This window comes from Tachypleus tridentatus, unplaced genomic scaffold, assembly GCF_004210375.1.
Source record: "Tachypleus tridentatus isolate NWPU-2018 unplaced genomic scaffold, ASM421037v1 Hic_cluster_2, whole genome shotgun sequence".
NCBI lineage: Eukaryota > Metazoa > Arthropoda > Merostomata > Xiphosura > Limulidae > Tachypleus > Tachypleus tridentatus.
The window spans coordinates 12,535,845-12,552,145 of record NW_027467782.1 but is presented as its reverse complement, the minus strand read 5'-3'; the positions used below and the strand labels follow the sequence as shown (position 1 = coordinate 12,552,145).

The 16,301-nt window shown below is 30.6% G+C and overlaps 1 protein-coding gene across 21 annotated transcripts; it reads right to left on the bottom strand.

Annotated features, from left to right (window-relative positions):
- Positions 1-20: 20 nt before the first annotated feature.
- On the bottom strand, positions 21-16,262 carry LOC143243128 (zinc finger CCCH domain-containing protein 15 homolog). Of its 21 annotated transcripts, none has more exons than XM_076486908.1 (5): positions 15,878-16,241; positions 12,914-13,000; positions 10,608-10,745; positions 9,563-9,720; positions 21-2,246 (listed from the first exon to the last, which is right to left on the bottom strand). In XM_076486908.1, exons 4-5 carry the CDS (start codon positions 9,583-9,585, stop codon positions 1,976-1,978), a joined length of 294 nt encoding a protein of 97 aa, XP_076343023.1. In that variant the 5' UTR covers positions 9,586-9,720; positions 10,608-10,745; positions 12,914-13,000; positions 15,878-16,241; the 3' UTR covers positions 21-1,975. The 21 variants fall into 21 exon arrangements, 4 of the variants coding, with proteins under 4 accessions (XP_076343023.1, XP_076343021.1, XP_076343019.1 ...); XM_076486906.1 differs by having other exon boundaries at positions 10,608-10,707; XR_013023923.1 differs by having other exon boundaries at positions 244-2,246; positions 10,608-10,703; positions 12,914-12,996; positions 15,622-16,232.
- Between the last annotated feature and the right edge of the window lie 39 nt (positions 16,263-16,301).

Genomic DNA, 16,301 nt, shown 5'->3' with positions numbered 1-16,301 from the left:
GTTTTAAGTAAAGCTGTTGATAAACCTGGCAATTTTTTATTAGAACTCATAATCAAGTATTCTTTATAAACATAATAAAGGAGAATCAGGATTAATTTAATGCATCACTTCTTAGCTTGCAGCCTGAGCTATTATAAAATTATTGTCAGAAAACAACAAAATTATAAACCCTGTCATTTTGAAACTCCTTCAAAGGTAATGAGCACATTGTTTTTTGTAACTTACAAGAGGGTAACAAATTGTAAATAATGGAAAAGTAATTAAAAGTTTTAATGACATTACAAAACCTAAAAAATGATCAAATGTTTATACACTAATATTTTAGTATTATTAAAAAGGATAAACAAGTTCTTGCTTTTCTGACCCTGATGTTATGCACAAGAAACACTTTTATAGGGGTATAAAAACTGTTAATGCTGAGTTCCTTTAAATTTTTTCACGAGTAAAAAATTACTGAAGACAACGATTGTATGAAAAGTTAACAAATGTTTGAAAATATCTAGATATTATTACTTTTGACTAGAATTTTCATGATACCAAAACACTGGATTAACATCTCAACAGGACAAAAATCAAATACTATGATTACATAATGCACTAAACTCATACCTCACTAAAAAACAAAATATACAACATGATCACTTCTGTTATGTTTTACCAGATAGGGATGATAATTAACACCTAAAGGCTATAATTACCTAATAAAGCAATGTAGTTAAACCCCACTATTTAATAAAGCATGTATCACAACCACTCAAAAAACATAGCTGATTATGACCAGAAAAAAAAATACATACCAGTAGTGTTAAAATGTGATAAAACATTGTACTGTAGCCAGCTGTGTTTTAATGTACAGAAAACCCACACAATGGCTCTCTATGGAGAGCATACGTCAGCTTCCACTTGATAAATCCACTACCACTGCTACATAGCCCATGAACACATAAGCAAATTTTTTATACGTACGGAATTTTTTCATCGTCTTGTGACTCCTAAAAATAACCCTCAAAGTTGATGATGAAAACATAATGATATGAGCTGTCTCAGATATATATTTTTTCAGCTTTACGAGATTCTAGATTGACCAAATGTTATTATTTTACATGAATAATAAATGTAAAAAGGTTCAGTCATAAAGGAGAGATATTCTAATAAAATATAATAACTTTTAAATAGTTGTGTGAAAAAAATAGAGAAAAATTACAAATAAACTTTAAGAATATAATATAACAAGTTAGAAACTTAAAATCTCCCTCTGAATGCATTAATTAATTTAAAAACTACATGTACTTTGGACTTCAAAGGTTTATTACATGCATTAATGATCTAATGATTTCATTCATATATAATTTCAGTCAGACAATACGGTGAGTGGATGGTAGATAATATTCTAGACATATCAGACAGAATGTGTTTGTTTTGTTATAGCAAAGCAACAACGGGCTATCTGCTGTGTCTACCAAGGGGAATCAAAACCCTGACTTTAACATTATAAATTCAAACACTAACCTCTGTCCTACTAGGGAACAGACAATGAACACTTGTATAACAGTTGTTATGGAGTGAATACCTTTTCTAAGTTAGCATTCACAAACTTCATATCATAAAAACTGTTGTTATAACAAACTACTTGCATCAATTGTATTCCAACCACTACTGTAGTTGTTGTATGCCAGTGAGCCTTATAAGCTATTAAATGCAATGGTAGCCCACATCAAAATCTTATATCAAGGTTAAAATAGCCTTCTTGTTTTCAAATTATAAATTTCTCTAAAAACACGATTCCTAATTCTTTTAGCTTTTTTCACCTCAATCAAATACATTAAACTACTGAAGGTTTTTCAATGTGTGTAAATAATCATACTTAAATAATTTTAAACCTTTACACCACTATTATTTTCTAATGGGATTCAAAACATATAGTCTTCAAAAAAAAAACGCAAAAGGCAGAATATAAGACATATTGTTAACAAGTTTATTCCGGGTAGTTCTGTGTGACATGTGTGAAACTTTGCACAGTCACTGCTGAACATCCAAAGTCTGCAAAGGCGAAGTCCGTAAGATTCCCTCGAATGTGCAAAAGGACTGTTGAAGCTGTAGACGTCGCAGTGGTGGTCCTATCCCGAAGGTGACGTAACCGGATGTAGTGATCCTGTGCGGGCGTGGTCAAACGAGGTCTGCCAGATCGTGGACGGTCACGAGTTGATCCATGTTGTTGGTGACGATTCCATAGCCTTGTGATGGTGCTATATTAATATAATAAAATAAATAAATTATATATTCAAACATCTAATACCGCCCTCTACATTCCGACACTCAGGTAGCTTTCGGTCAGTTACCTCTTTCTTTGTGAACCTGACGATGACCGAAGAAGGTCGAAACGTTGTTCGCTCTTCTATGTAAAATATTTTCTCAACCCAAACGAGCCGTTTTTGCAGATTTCTCAAACAAATTTATTGGATACGCATGCGTTTTGGCGAAAATCCGATGTTTTCCTCCGTTTTCAAAGTGCACAACTTTTATTGTCATTTTGGTCTGACAATCAGTGCCTTAACACGTGTAACATCACATACTCTGAGCTTGTAACGTTATTACATATATTTCTCTTTAAAATAACAAAAATATCCCTTTTGCCTTTCTTTTTTTAAAGAGTATATTTATATATGGTGCCTTTGTTGTTAATATTTGCAATAATTTTATCAAGATACAAATAATAGTTGATACTATGGAATAAGAACCAGAATTTTATTTGATTAAGTAAGTGGTTCAAAAGTTGTATGAAGTTTAAAGTTAGGCAATTGAAAACAGATGTTTCATTTCAAAGAGAATAACTGATATTTACCAGTAAGACAGGAGCATTATGCAGTGAAAACAATATTTTATTGTTAAAAAAGGCTCCATTACCTACAAAGATTCATCAGAAATCCATCATCATATCATATTATTTACAATAGGAAAATAATTAAATGTTCAAAAAAATACCTTTCAAAATTATGTGAGAGTGTAGATGTTATCTTGTGTAATCATAGATAACTCAAATGATAAAAATATTACACTTAAAATATTTTTAAAAATTATTTTATAAACTGCTATAGTTTATGACTGTATATATACATATATGAAGTATAGTCAGTATATACGTATTTTTTATCAAATTAGCACTAAAATGGTGAAAATGTTTTTATATTACATTTCTATAAAATGTGCAAATATTTGAAATTTACGTAATAACATTTTATTGTGAAAATTATTTGTATTTTATCCAAAAAAATCACAAGCATAAGCAAAATAAGTAACTGAACAATTTAAAAATGTTTTCATCTTCAGTAATATTAGACCCTTTGGCTCCCTGTTAATGGCCAGTGATCCCACAAGAATATATATGTGTGTGTATGAAATTTCCAAGAATGCTTCAAATGAATGTCCTAAATGAGTTGTATTATATGCCACAACAGCAGTTTCTTTGGTACTATATTATCAATCAAAGACAAAAGCTTTAAGAATTAACATTTTTCACTTAATCTGCTAAGTGTATTACGTCTATTATTAATACTCTTAGGTAACATTTGAGGACTTAACTGACACCTAATAAAATTCAATTTAGATGTTAGAAAATTGCTCATACTGACGTCCAAGCCCCTAATGGCACAGCGGTATGTCTGCAGACTCACACCACTAAAATCTGGGTTTCGATGCCCCTGGTGGACAGAGCACAGATAGCCCATTGTGCAGCTTTGTGCTTAATTCTAAACAAACAAACTGATGTCCAACAAATATTCGAAATTTTGAATAACTTACAAGTTATTGTGTCACAAAATATTGTGAACTCAGATAATAAATGAGCCATTTATCCCAGTCTCATACACACTTTGAAGAACTTTAAATTGTATTTGCAATAATTAACTTACAACTACCTCTACTACTAGTTTTGAGTTTGATCAGCATCCGACATTGAATTTTAGCTTTACACATTTCGTGGGTGTGAGCTAGTTCTAAAACTAATGCAATATCAAAATTACAGATTAAAATCATATTAATTACTTATCTTTTCTGTTCCCTTTGTTGTGAATTCTGAATGTATTTGTGTATAAAATTATATTTTAAAGCTATAGTTTTAGTTTTATTCAAAGAGAAAATATATGATAACTTTGCATAAGGTAAGTAAGCTTATACAGTTTAAAGATGGGTTGAATTGATAACAAATCTTATTAAAAGTTTAACATGATAATGAATGTATAGTGTTTGGAAAAAGTTTTGTCATCATCAGGTTTAATAATATACCTATACACTGAAATGTATATTGTATGAAGCAAAGAGGTTGCATAACTTGAGATTGCTTAAAGCATAATAAAGTTATTTGGTTGATGCTCTGTTTATAGTTACTGTTTTACTTTTAATAAACACATTATGATTTTATTAAGTTGCAGTGTTTGTAAACATATTTTTAATATGTTCACCAAATAAAATACTGTCATCAAATTGTACAATTTTACTATTTAGTGAATATGGTAGGAAATTGCAAGATATTGTGATATTGTAAATATTTATTAAGTAATGTTCTAGAATGTTTATTTTGTTCAAATAATGAAGATAAATAAATTGTTTAACTAAAAATGGCAACTGTTAAAAAGATGAAAGCTGTCATGTGAAATTAAGGGTAATTTAAAAATTAGTGGAAAAAAAAACAGAGTGAAAGAAAAAATTAAAAATGATATCACGTTAGAATAATGTTGTGGTTGAAAAAATTAAGGAGTAAGCATGTGCTTTTCTTGTATGGGTTATAAAAGGTGTGGTACTAATGGGTTGAGTGTAATTGATCAGTTCAAGGAATTCAAGGAATTATTTTCCACAAAGTAGGGCACACAATTCTTATCTAATGAGATTATTAGGGATTTAGTAACAAAAAAAGAAGAGGAACATTATTTAATGTTGTCCTTTGCATAATTTTGCTTCTTTCATAAGTACTCTTAACTGGTGGTAATAAATACAAACTGTAGATGTTTAAATCCTTAAACAGAACTAATTTACAAAATTGTAAACTTGTTAAGCATTTTAAGAAGAAACCCCCACTAAAAAAAGTAAGTTCTAATACAGAAAATCAAGATTTTCTAACTTGTTTACAATACCACTTAGATGGAAAGTACATAAGTTATAAAATATTTCTATTTAATGTTGTTTTTAAGCATTAAACACACAGAAAATACATTTTTGTCATTTAAAAACTTGACAGTCAGACATGTACAGATCATATATAAATTTGTAACTGTAAAGGTGATGCATTTGGTTTGTTCTCTCAAAACATCTCAGTGATGGTATACTTAACATGTGATGAAACTTGTGGTTACCATGAAACACATTCATCTATTTAAAAAAACTGATACTGACACTCATAATGTATAAATATTAAAACAGACTTATTTGTGAGCTTTCTGATATTTTAGTTATTAAACTTTCTATATTCCAGTTGGTAACAAAACATTTTGTTGTTATCCCATTTCACAGTGTCAGGATGGCATCTGCATAGTGCTTGATATTGGTGGTGTTGCACAGCATCATCCTTATCATACAGTTGAATGTTTCTGCAGAGTTGACTTGGCACCTGCTGAAATTGGTAAATCCATCTAGTATTAAAATGCTGTCTTCTCTGTAAATCCTGTCTTCATTAGGATTTGGCAATAACCTTTACTGAGGTTGATCTTTGAAGAGAACCTGACCTTATAATTTCTAGGTTGTCCATAGTTTCAGAGTTGAACTTCATCACAAGATTCAGCTTTTGGAAATTTATTTAGAAACAGTTAACCTATCTCTAATTTTTGTGATTAAAACTGGTAAATGGTAGGCTAAATTTGAAGGCTTAACAATTCCAGCTTCCAACATTGCCTCAGCTTCCTGCTTTGTAAGGTACAGTGGAGCGCCATTAAACCGCGAAATTGCTTAAGCCGCTGTAGCAAGTCTTGTCCCAGAATTTTGATGTATTAAATCTACTACCTGGCTTTCTAAAGTTTCTCACACTCTCCTTGTCGTTGACACTGACATGACGAATATGAGCGAGGATTATCGCTGCTCACCGCTAATTTAAGAAAGTGCAAAACGTGTGGCTTACAAATTTAATCCTGGCTTTATAACTTCAAGGAGATATTTAAAAGGATTTGCTTTAATTTGGGAAATAACTAGAATATATTACAGTAGAAATTGACCGTTAATCTACCTTATCCGCTCTGTATGCCAGCTTTATGGAGGCTGCCATTGTTACCGAATCACACCTCTCCATACATTAAACTTAATCCGCGGTAAATCCGTGAAAAAAGTGATCAATAATTAAAGTATTATTTTAAATTCGATAATCCAATATTTTTATGGAATTGTATAAATATTAGCCACACACCCAATAGACATCACTTCAGTTTCTGAGCTGTTGGCGACTTCGGCTTTTCAGTCACAAAGGTTTAATCCGTGGACCTATTAAGCCGTGGTTAACAAGGTTGACTCCCCAAATACTGCATCTTAACGGCGCTCCACTGTATTTCATTGCATAAGGTATCTGAAAGGGCTTCACTTTAGCTGGATACCATGTTGTTGTGTTGCACAAGGCCTATCTTTCCTGATGATGACAAAACTTTTTCCAAACACTATACATTCATTATCATGTTAAACTTTTAATAAGATTTGTTATCAGTTCAACCCATCTTTAAACTGTATAAGCTTACTTACCTTATGCAAAGTTATCATACATTTTCTCTTTGAATAAAATTTCTTTAGCTTTAAAATATAATTTTATACACAAATACATTCAGAATTCACAACAAAAGAAACTTTACAAAGCTATAAAAAACAACCTATATTTTAACTTTATCAACACATGATAGTCTATGTGCTATATCCAAGTACATTTAAACTTTCTTAACAACTGTTCTCATAGCAAGAATAGTTTCTCTTTCTTTCTTTTATGAAGAGGGGGTCCAATTAGACTTCTAGTGGTTTAATTAACAAGTGTACATCACATTCACTGTTTTTATTATTTATACCTGTGTTACAAGTCATTAGTGATAAAATTAATTAGAAAGTCTATTATTATTAGTTCATATAGGTTGTAATGAACAATTTAAAATCTATATCTTTATTTCTACTAATGTGATCAATTGGAAAATAAAAACAAACATTTTAAACTTTAATTGAAATAAATTATTATATTTTGAAAGGAAAACCATGTATACACCTCTATTCACATTTTAGTGTTTGCAAACATCAGTTTGTTTTCAATTCTTTTTGTCACTTGCATTTTACTTATTTTGGATATCAACAGTACTAAAACACTTGTGACATTATAACTTTCAAACAATAAAAACAGATTTTAAAGTAGGCATATGTTACAAGAGCTACAAGTGTCATAAATATAAGGGCTACAAATGATGTAAGAAATAATAACCATAAATTTTTTCAAAATTTTGGTTAAAATAAAGTTTTTTATTACCATTTAGATAAAAAGGTAATTTTTTCTAACTTCATTTCCAAAATGTCTGGTGCAGACAGCCTAGTTGCTTTGCACCATGAAATGCCAAGCTAACCAACCAACAATGAAAATGTCTAAATCCCTCCACTGTGCATTATAAATTCAGAAAAATAATGCTAACTTTATTAAAACAAATCTCCATAAAGTCTAGAATGCATGCACACTGTTAATTTCTGGAAAAAAGCCAAGGCCTGATAATTTACCAGGGAAACATTCAGTTGATGTTCATATTATTGTATTCATAAGTTAATGGCTGAATCTACACCTGACTGTTACAGATTCAAAATAAAGTAAATTCAAATAAATAATAATAAAGGTAATTAATAGACCAATCAAACAGATATTGAAACCTAATATTTATTTTCAATACTATTGACTGTTTTCCTAATTAAATGAATGGGGGGAAATGGAGGGAGGAGTTAAGACCCCACAGATAAAAACATTAAATGATACAGGTATTACTTTAAAAAAGAGCTAGAAGGGATGGGGTTTCAACTCCCTTGATCTCTACCTTAAATTAATGTCTATTTAAATATAATATTAAACAATATTATTATTAATCTCTGAAAAATGTGCATAAAGTTTACCCGATGGATCCATTCACCTCACCTGCATTCTCTTATACAAAACTGAAGAATAAAGTTATTAACTACTAAAAATATGAATGACTGGACCACTTGGGTTCCTGCCCCAGATCTGCTCATGCTTATACAACCTTAAATAATAGTGATACAATTGTAATGTACAAACATTACACAGTGTTGAGAAAAAATCAAAATACAATAAATTTACACCTTATTATTAAAATAGCCAGAAAGCTGACAGTCAATGGTTCAAAATTGGTGCAGTGATAGATAGCTTCTGTAGCTTTGCAGTAACAATGACAGGAATAGTAAATTTAATGGAAATGGCAGTCGTAAAGCATCCCCACACCTGCCTCTTATGTAAGTTTGTACCTAACAAATATTTTGATCATCTGGATATTTGGAATAACTAGAAACATTAATTTCAATTAGTTTATTATTAACATGACAACTGATTCAATCATAATTTTGATTAATTGCTAAAATAATTATTACAAACACTTATTTTGATTGGTTAAATGATTCAGTTCTTCTGTAAGCAGATGCACGTTAACATCACATTAGTAAAGAAATCACAAGTTTTACTAATGAAGAAAATTAAACTTAAAATGAAAAACATTTTATAACATACAATACATAATGCAAGACATGAACTAGTAAATGTTGTTACTAGTATATGGATGCAGGCAGTGTGTATGGGTGAGAAGTTTCACTGATCTCTCAGTTCCCACTAAAGTGAATACATACAAGTTTGATCCATAGTTCACATCTCCACAAAGATAGAATACATTTAACTGCAAGAAATGTGAGGTGAAGAACATGTGAACTGCTTGCTCCAAACCTGAAAAGGAGAAGGCTGGGCCCAAATGAGGTTGAAAAGAAGAAAACTACCCAAATGAATGGGTTATTGAGAGGAGTTAAGAATGGATTTCCCCCACTGTCATGAGGAATCCTCCTCTATTGTATCTTGTAGAATCAGTGGAGTGTGGTCTATGGACTGTGAATGAGCAGAAGCAAACATTATCTAGTTATTCATAGAGAGAAGAGCACAAATTATCATAGAGTGAAAAAAGAATTGAGGTTTGTCCAAACAAACAGGAAAGTCCTGAAATGGAAAACATGATATAGGGCAATGAAGTGGACACTGTGGGGAAGAATTTTAAATTGTGGATTATGAAGGGAAAATGGTTTAGCACATGATTAACAATTTTGAAAAATAAAATAATTATATGTTACTAGTAGTAATAATTGTAACTTACAAATAATCTAGGCTAAACATACCTAGTTAAATTACTAATAATGAACTAACAAAGCCAAGAAATCTGTTGAGACCACAAAGTATGTAAGATTAATGTACTTGCAAAGTGATTAAATGTATCTAGTAATAACACAATTAATAATCAACATCTCATTTACAATTCATTTAAAATAACTTAGGTGAATAAAGACATATAAATATCTAACTTACCAAAATCCATACATTAATGACATGAAATACTCAATTCTCCCATGTGTAAATAAGAGTAAAGCCACACAAATGACATCTGAGTCACAACTACCATAGGTATATCAACCAGATTTGAAGTGTGGTAAAGTTTATCAACATGTACCGGTCCCCTGGTAGAACTGGTATCAACAGAAACAAAAGTATGAGAAGAGCAATTCTCTCCCAAAACAAACAACTTGGAAGCATGAAAAGTAGTGGAAAACTAAAACTCTTGAAATGGTGTGGAATATGACAGGCTAAAATAAAAAGTGTTAAAAACAAAGAAAAACAGACTCCAAATGTCTTCTTATTGATTACATTCTTACTTAGAAACATTGTTTTACTGAAAAGAAGAAGAAATCAGTGGCTAAACCCATGAATCTAATTTCCTTAGAATTAGTCTGTATATAACGTTGAATTAAATTCCTGGAAAATCTTACCAGTAGCATGTTTAGCTATAATGGGAAATTCTATAGTCAATACACTGATCATATATTACTGCAGCAGTAATTTGGTTTGTCAACATATTAGATACCCAGAGCTCTCATAAATGTGAACAAGTGACCTCAATGTCAGGCTCAGGGAAAAGAGGAAAAATACCAAAGACAGGAATTTTGTTTCTTTTGTTGTTGTGGTTTTACTTCTGAAAATATTTTTGACTATTTGAAAGCTGCAGGAATATTCTTCTATGATATCATATGTTTATTCTGGTTTATCAAGTGCAGTATGCAATAATTGATTGAAATCCAAATTATTTATTAGATAAAAATTCATCTTGACCAAAAAATATAGAATTTAAACTTTTTATATTTGAAATGAAAGATATAAACCCTTAACAGAATTAGATTTATCTACATTAATTTTCTAAAAGGTACAACTGAAGATTGCCATTTAAACTCTTAAAATGCTTCAGTAGTCTAACACTAATAATGCAAACACAGAAAACCATACAGTTGATTTAAAAACCTTTATACTTTACGTTTTTAGTAGATAATAGATACATAGATAAAAAAATAAAATACATTACCTTCATCTCTCAAGTCTACATAAATACTCTTCTTTTCACTCTTATTTTCAACATCATCTTGGGAAAACTTGCATTTGTCACCTTTCTTACACTGTTCTTACTTATAAAAAACATACAGTACAGATTTAGGATCAGTTCCTGAAATTAAAATAGTTATATCACCTTTCCGCAAGAGATGAATATAACTGAACTGTAGCCGTGTTGAGAGTAACAAGATAAAACACTTCAATGCTGTGGTATGTGATTTACATTAAGCAGACTTTTATCACTTGTTTTGATTCACCCTAAGAATATCAGTGACCTAACTATTGAAAAACACACAAAAATTATGAACACTCATTTAATATTAAAGATAGTTATGTACAGTATAATAATTCATGCTTTTAGTTAATATGTACACAATACTTGTACCACACACTTGTTACATAAGTTGTTTTAATTTTTAAAGTTATAAAAAACAGATAAAATGTACCAGCATGCATTTTTAAAATGTATAAAAATAACATTCAATAAAATTACAGTAATATAATAGCTTATGCTTTTTGTTTTGAATGAGTTTTAGCTACGTAAATAATGTCATTGTACTTATAAAGCCAATTATTTTTGGTTAGTCACAATTATCTACCTGATTTATGTCTCTGCTAAGTGTTATAACTGCAGAACTCATATGGAATAAAACTGTATTTCTTTCCAACCACTCCGAAAGAAAATATTTAACTCTCACTGATAAAGAATAAATATTTATAATTACAAGTTATACATTAGTACAATTTTAGTGCCAGACCTTAAAAAAATAATGAAAAATAAATATTTAGAACTTTAAATGGGTGAAATTGTAAACCTGATGTTCCACACTTTAGAAATTCTTTTATATATGACTAATGCTAAAAAAATCCTCACTTATGTCAGGGAAATGTATCTCTAAAAGTAGAAAGCAAAGAGGTTCCATCTTTAAACACATTTAAGACTACATGTCGAGAGCAATATTAATATGGTAGAATACATCATGATGTATTTCAGTTTCTATATAATACATAAGGTATAAAAACCATAATAATTCTGGAAAGTATTTTAACTTTTTCTTGAATAACTCAGTTTGAAAGATTCAACTTATGTTATTTGCTATTTCTAAAAAATAATATCTTAAAAAACCTTTATCACCAACTTAGACAGCCAGATCATTGATGTATCCAAAGATAATCTGTATTAATAACATTTTATGTAGTAATTCTTAAAAGTCTTCAGTTAACTATAAAATCCTATGTTTTTTAGTACTATTAAACCTCACATTGACATATTCTCCTGCTCATTTTACACCACTTCAAAACAAGCAAAAGCAACAATGGAAAAAAAGAAAAATCTTTGTATTTATATGTTTACAAAAACATGCCATATCAACATGTAGGGAGAGGTTAAGTGATTAACAATATATCACGTATTTCGTGATGACGAGAAACCAACTTGAAGTAAAAATGTATTTCAGGACAACTGTTGCAAACTCCTTCTTTGTTAATCTGGAGATGACCTAAGAAGGTCAAAACATTGTTCTCAATTTTGTTTTGGTATCACCAGTTGTCCTAAGATACATATCACATACTTTTTATGTTACTGGAAAGTGATACAACAATGGGAATATACAAATTTCAGAATTTCCTGCTCACACTCTCTATCAAATTACATAGAAATAACTTATGGGAAAGCTTGTCTAATCTAGCATTTGTATTAGGTAAAAAATAAAATAATAAACCTTTACACTCCATACAAAAATTATACTGCACAACAATTTTTTTTTAATTTTTTGCTTCCTGAAAAGGTTTTGCTGATTGTGGCAGGTATCTGGTGGGTATGCACAAATATAGTTTTGGTTTTGCTTCATCAGTAGAAACTTTGAGAAATAGTCAGTTAACTGTTTACTGGCAATAACTTATTTAATTGTGTTTATGTTTGTAATACACTATTAAGTTCAACATAATTAAAAGTGTTTTGCTCCTAATTTTTGTTTGTATTCAATGTCCAGTGCATCACGTTCCAGTGTTCAAGAGTAGTCAGCAAGCATTGACAAATTCCAGTTGCCCTGATATTGTTTTCCCATTGTAGCAAAACTGAAGATTTCAATGAAACTATACGTAATGGGCAAACGTGGACATGATTTTCATGATCAGCAGCCAAACATCTATAAGGAACACCCAACAGTGTTCAAGAAGCAAAAACTTTGTTGTGCAGTGTTATCTAACATTAACTTCATTCTCCACAAGCAAGGTGACAGAAAAAAAACCTATTTCTTAATATAAAGAGTAGTATTTTACCTTTCTCATCTTTCTGTGTTGTTACAGATTTTAATGTCAAGTTCAGGTCCTCAATTTCCTTATTTTTCTTCCTACTTGTTGATCTACCTAAGGTAATGTGAGTAGAGTGTGATTACTCTTATATTACCAACAATTTGTTTGAACCTTTGTATCAATAACTTTAATAAACATGGCATACTATTTCACTGATTAAGTAAACAAATTATGCATTACAAAGATAATTAGAGTTTTAAAATATTCAAAACATATTATGTAATAAATGTTCATTAAAAATAAAGAAAATGTGACAGCTGTTAAGATGAAAATTACACTTTATGAATTTGACATTAATGTGGTACTTATAAGATAACTATATGGAAGTATTATTTTACACAGCCTTTCATACTGTTTTTCTTCATACTTTTCTACAGACAATGTTGATGATAATTATGAAATTACAAAGTGTTAAAGACATGTTAAAAGGTCAACAGAAAATTCTGCAGTTTCAAACACTGGTAAAAGTTAAGGTAGCCTTGGATACCTTGTTTGACTAATATTTTGAATGCTAATGCACTGTCTTCTCATAAGTTTATAAGAACTGACCACACCTTTTCAGCACGATATTAAAGCAGTAAAATGAAGTAAATAACACCCAGAATTTGCCTTTATCAAACCCAATTTAAATTCATCTGATCTATTTAGGATGTGTGTGTGTTGATGTGCATCACCACTGAATATACCCCAAATCAGTCATTTTCTGACCTCAACAAAGTATTTGGTTATTTCAAAATCAGATTTGATACACTAGCCAAAGAATACTATAAAAAAACAGAAACAAGAAACAGTCTCATCTTTACCTGACACACCATCTCATGTGCACCAGACAAAACAATATCACCAAACAAGAAGCATCACAATGTAATTTGAAAAACAATTAGTCAACATGACTGTAATCCATCATTACTACACAACCTGTGTGAGGAAATTAGTCACTCACACAATCAGTAGAACTTCACAAGTAGCATGGAAATTTCTAAGGCAGACATAAAGACAGCTTTCTGTGCAAGACGTGAACTGCCTCTAAAAAGATTAATTTTTGATTACTGAATATTGAAGATGGTAATAATTGGACACACAAGTTGATTATTTTCATAAAATTAATTGATTACTTTGCATGAAACTAACTCATGTATCAATTCTCATTCTGATTAAGAAATTTTGAAATTTAACCATGAATTTTGCAACAAGTTATTTTATGGTCTGGCCTAAAGCTAAGCAATGTAAATCTAATTCAGATAGTCAAAGTGAGAGAAAAATAGTGCCACCATCAACACAGATAACCATTTATTTTAGTTTCTGTTCATATACATTAAAATTACAAATGGTTGATATAAATAAATCAACTTTTTTTAGACTGTTTGCAAATTTTTAACACTGCTTCCACAAGCCAGACACCCAGGATTTGTGCTGAATGGCTATCCTTAATAAATAAAATCATTCTAGAATGAGCTAAAACTCACTTTTAGAGTTTTCTGGTTGAACAAAAATCTCCTACAAAGTTTTATGAAAAAAATATGCAGATTTAGTAATGCTATTGAAAGTTTTTTGACTCCCATAGTACACAGTAGTAAACTTGGAAGATGTGTATGTTATGTTATTAACTATTTGTTCTCATTCTTGCTTTTTGTTTTCAGAGTAGGTACAAAGGCCATGACCTTCACATCAGTGGGATAATTCTCATCTAGCTATTTCAAAAGTTTGTTCTTCAATCTATCTTTCATTTCTTTAAACATCATTGACTAGAATATCAGTGCAAGTATAACTTTTTCTGGCAAAACTTGTTGCACATTATTGGCATATGAGAATAGTTTTGTATCATCAGATTTAATTGTATTTCCAGTCATGTTCATAAGATCATCTGGATCTCCTGGAAGTAATGTAGTACTAAAAAATCCTTAATCCTGCCATGCAGAATGCAAGCAATCAACTGTTCTTTTCAAGAGCACTGAAACTTGATGCTTTTCATCGAGCTTCTTGATTTGGAAAGTTTAATGTTGTTGTGCATTCAATACCAAATTGAATCGGCATTGCTCCTGTGCCATGTTGAAATACCACAACGTCTTGCTTTTACACTTCAATTCTTGGATTATCTGCATCATTCATTCAGTGTCACAAACTCCATGGGATCCTCAGAAGTTCTGCTAGACATTTCGTCTTCATCACTCTCCAGTGGAATAGATGAATCAGTCCTTTATTTTCTCTTTCTTCATACTTTTAAATTACCTTGCAGTTCTTTCACACCTGTTTTTTATGCAATTTTGACCTCTAAGTCTGAACCATTACATCTACACTGTCACTTTGAACTTACAAGTCACTTTCTTCTTTTCCTGTATCAATGTTACTTTATCAATACAGGATCAGCACACTTAATCACTGAATGTTGTAGCATGTTGACATCTGTTTTGTGGCCAGCTGTAGATCAAATTTTCACAAAGTGTGCAACAGTTATCTGTATTTTGGCCAATCAGGTTTTGGTAAAGGTATCAACCAATTAACTAAAGATCCGAAGTGACTGCAAAGTGCAATTATCTACCCATGCTGTTTTTGGTCTTGTATCTGAATTTGTTTTAATGAAAAACTATTTAATATTATAAAAACTAGTTTTCATAGTTTAAAACTTGCACATAAAGAGTCATTAATACAATTAAGTTATAAAGAGAAGTACTTGCCCTGTTAAGTGCTCTTGAAGCTTTACTAGTTGCTTCACGTGTACAAGTGACAGTAAGAATAAAACCATAATAACCTGTAGGACTCACTCAACCACTAGAAATACCTTTTTCTGATTACAATAGAGCCACAATTCGAAGCACGTTTTTCACCATTGCCTTTAAAGTCTAAAAATTGTAAATTTACAATTTATGTAGTCCCAACTTATAAGTTTTATACTAATAATTTCATTTTAAAATGTTGTCCAAATCTACTTACACAATTCGGCAGACACTACTTGTAATGAGAATGAACAATTATTAATTATGTGGTTAACTAACTCGTTTTCGTATTAACCCTCACAGACCAGCATTAGGCTTAGCAGCAGCTACGATAAATTCAAGTTACAGTACATTTTTACAAGTACAAATATTGCACTGGTTAATATTTACAATGTCCTTGTACACGACAATAAAATTTAAATATGTTTCACTTTTTTTCTTCTTGTAAATTTTCTTTCCTGATTCGTTTGGTTTTTCCTTGGGGTGATCACTTCACATAAATAAATCTATAAATATTTTACTGCATCATATCTTTTAACCCCAACGTATTGAATGCAATATTTTGCTTGAAAATTGTCAGTGACCTGCGTAGTAAGCTACATGTGTTATCGAGCGACCTCTACAATTCCAAAAAAGTGCCA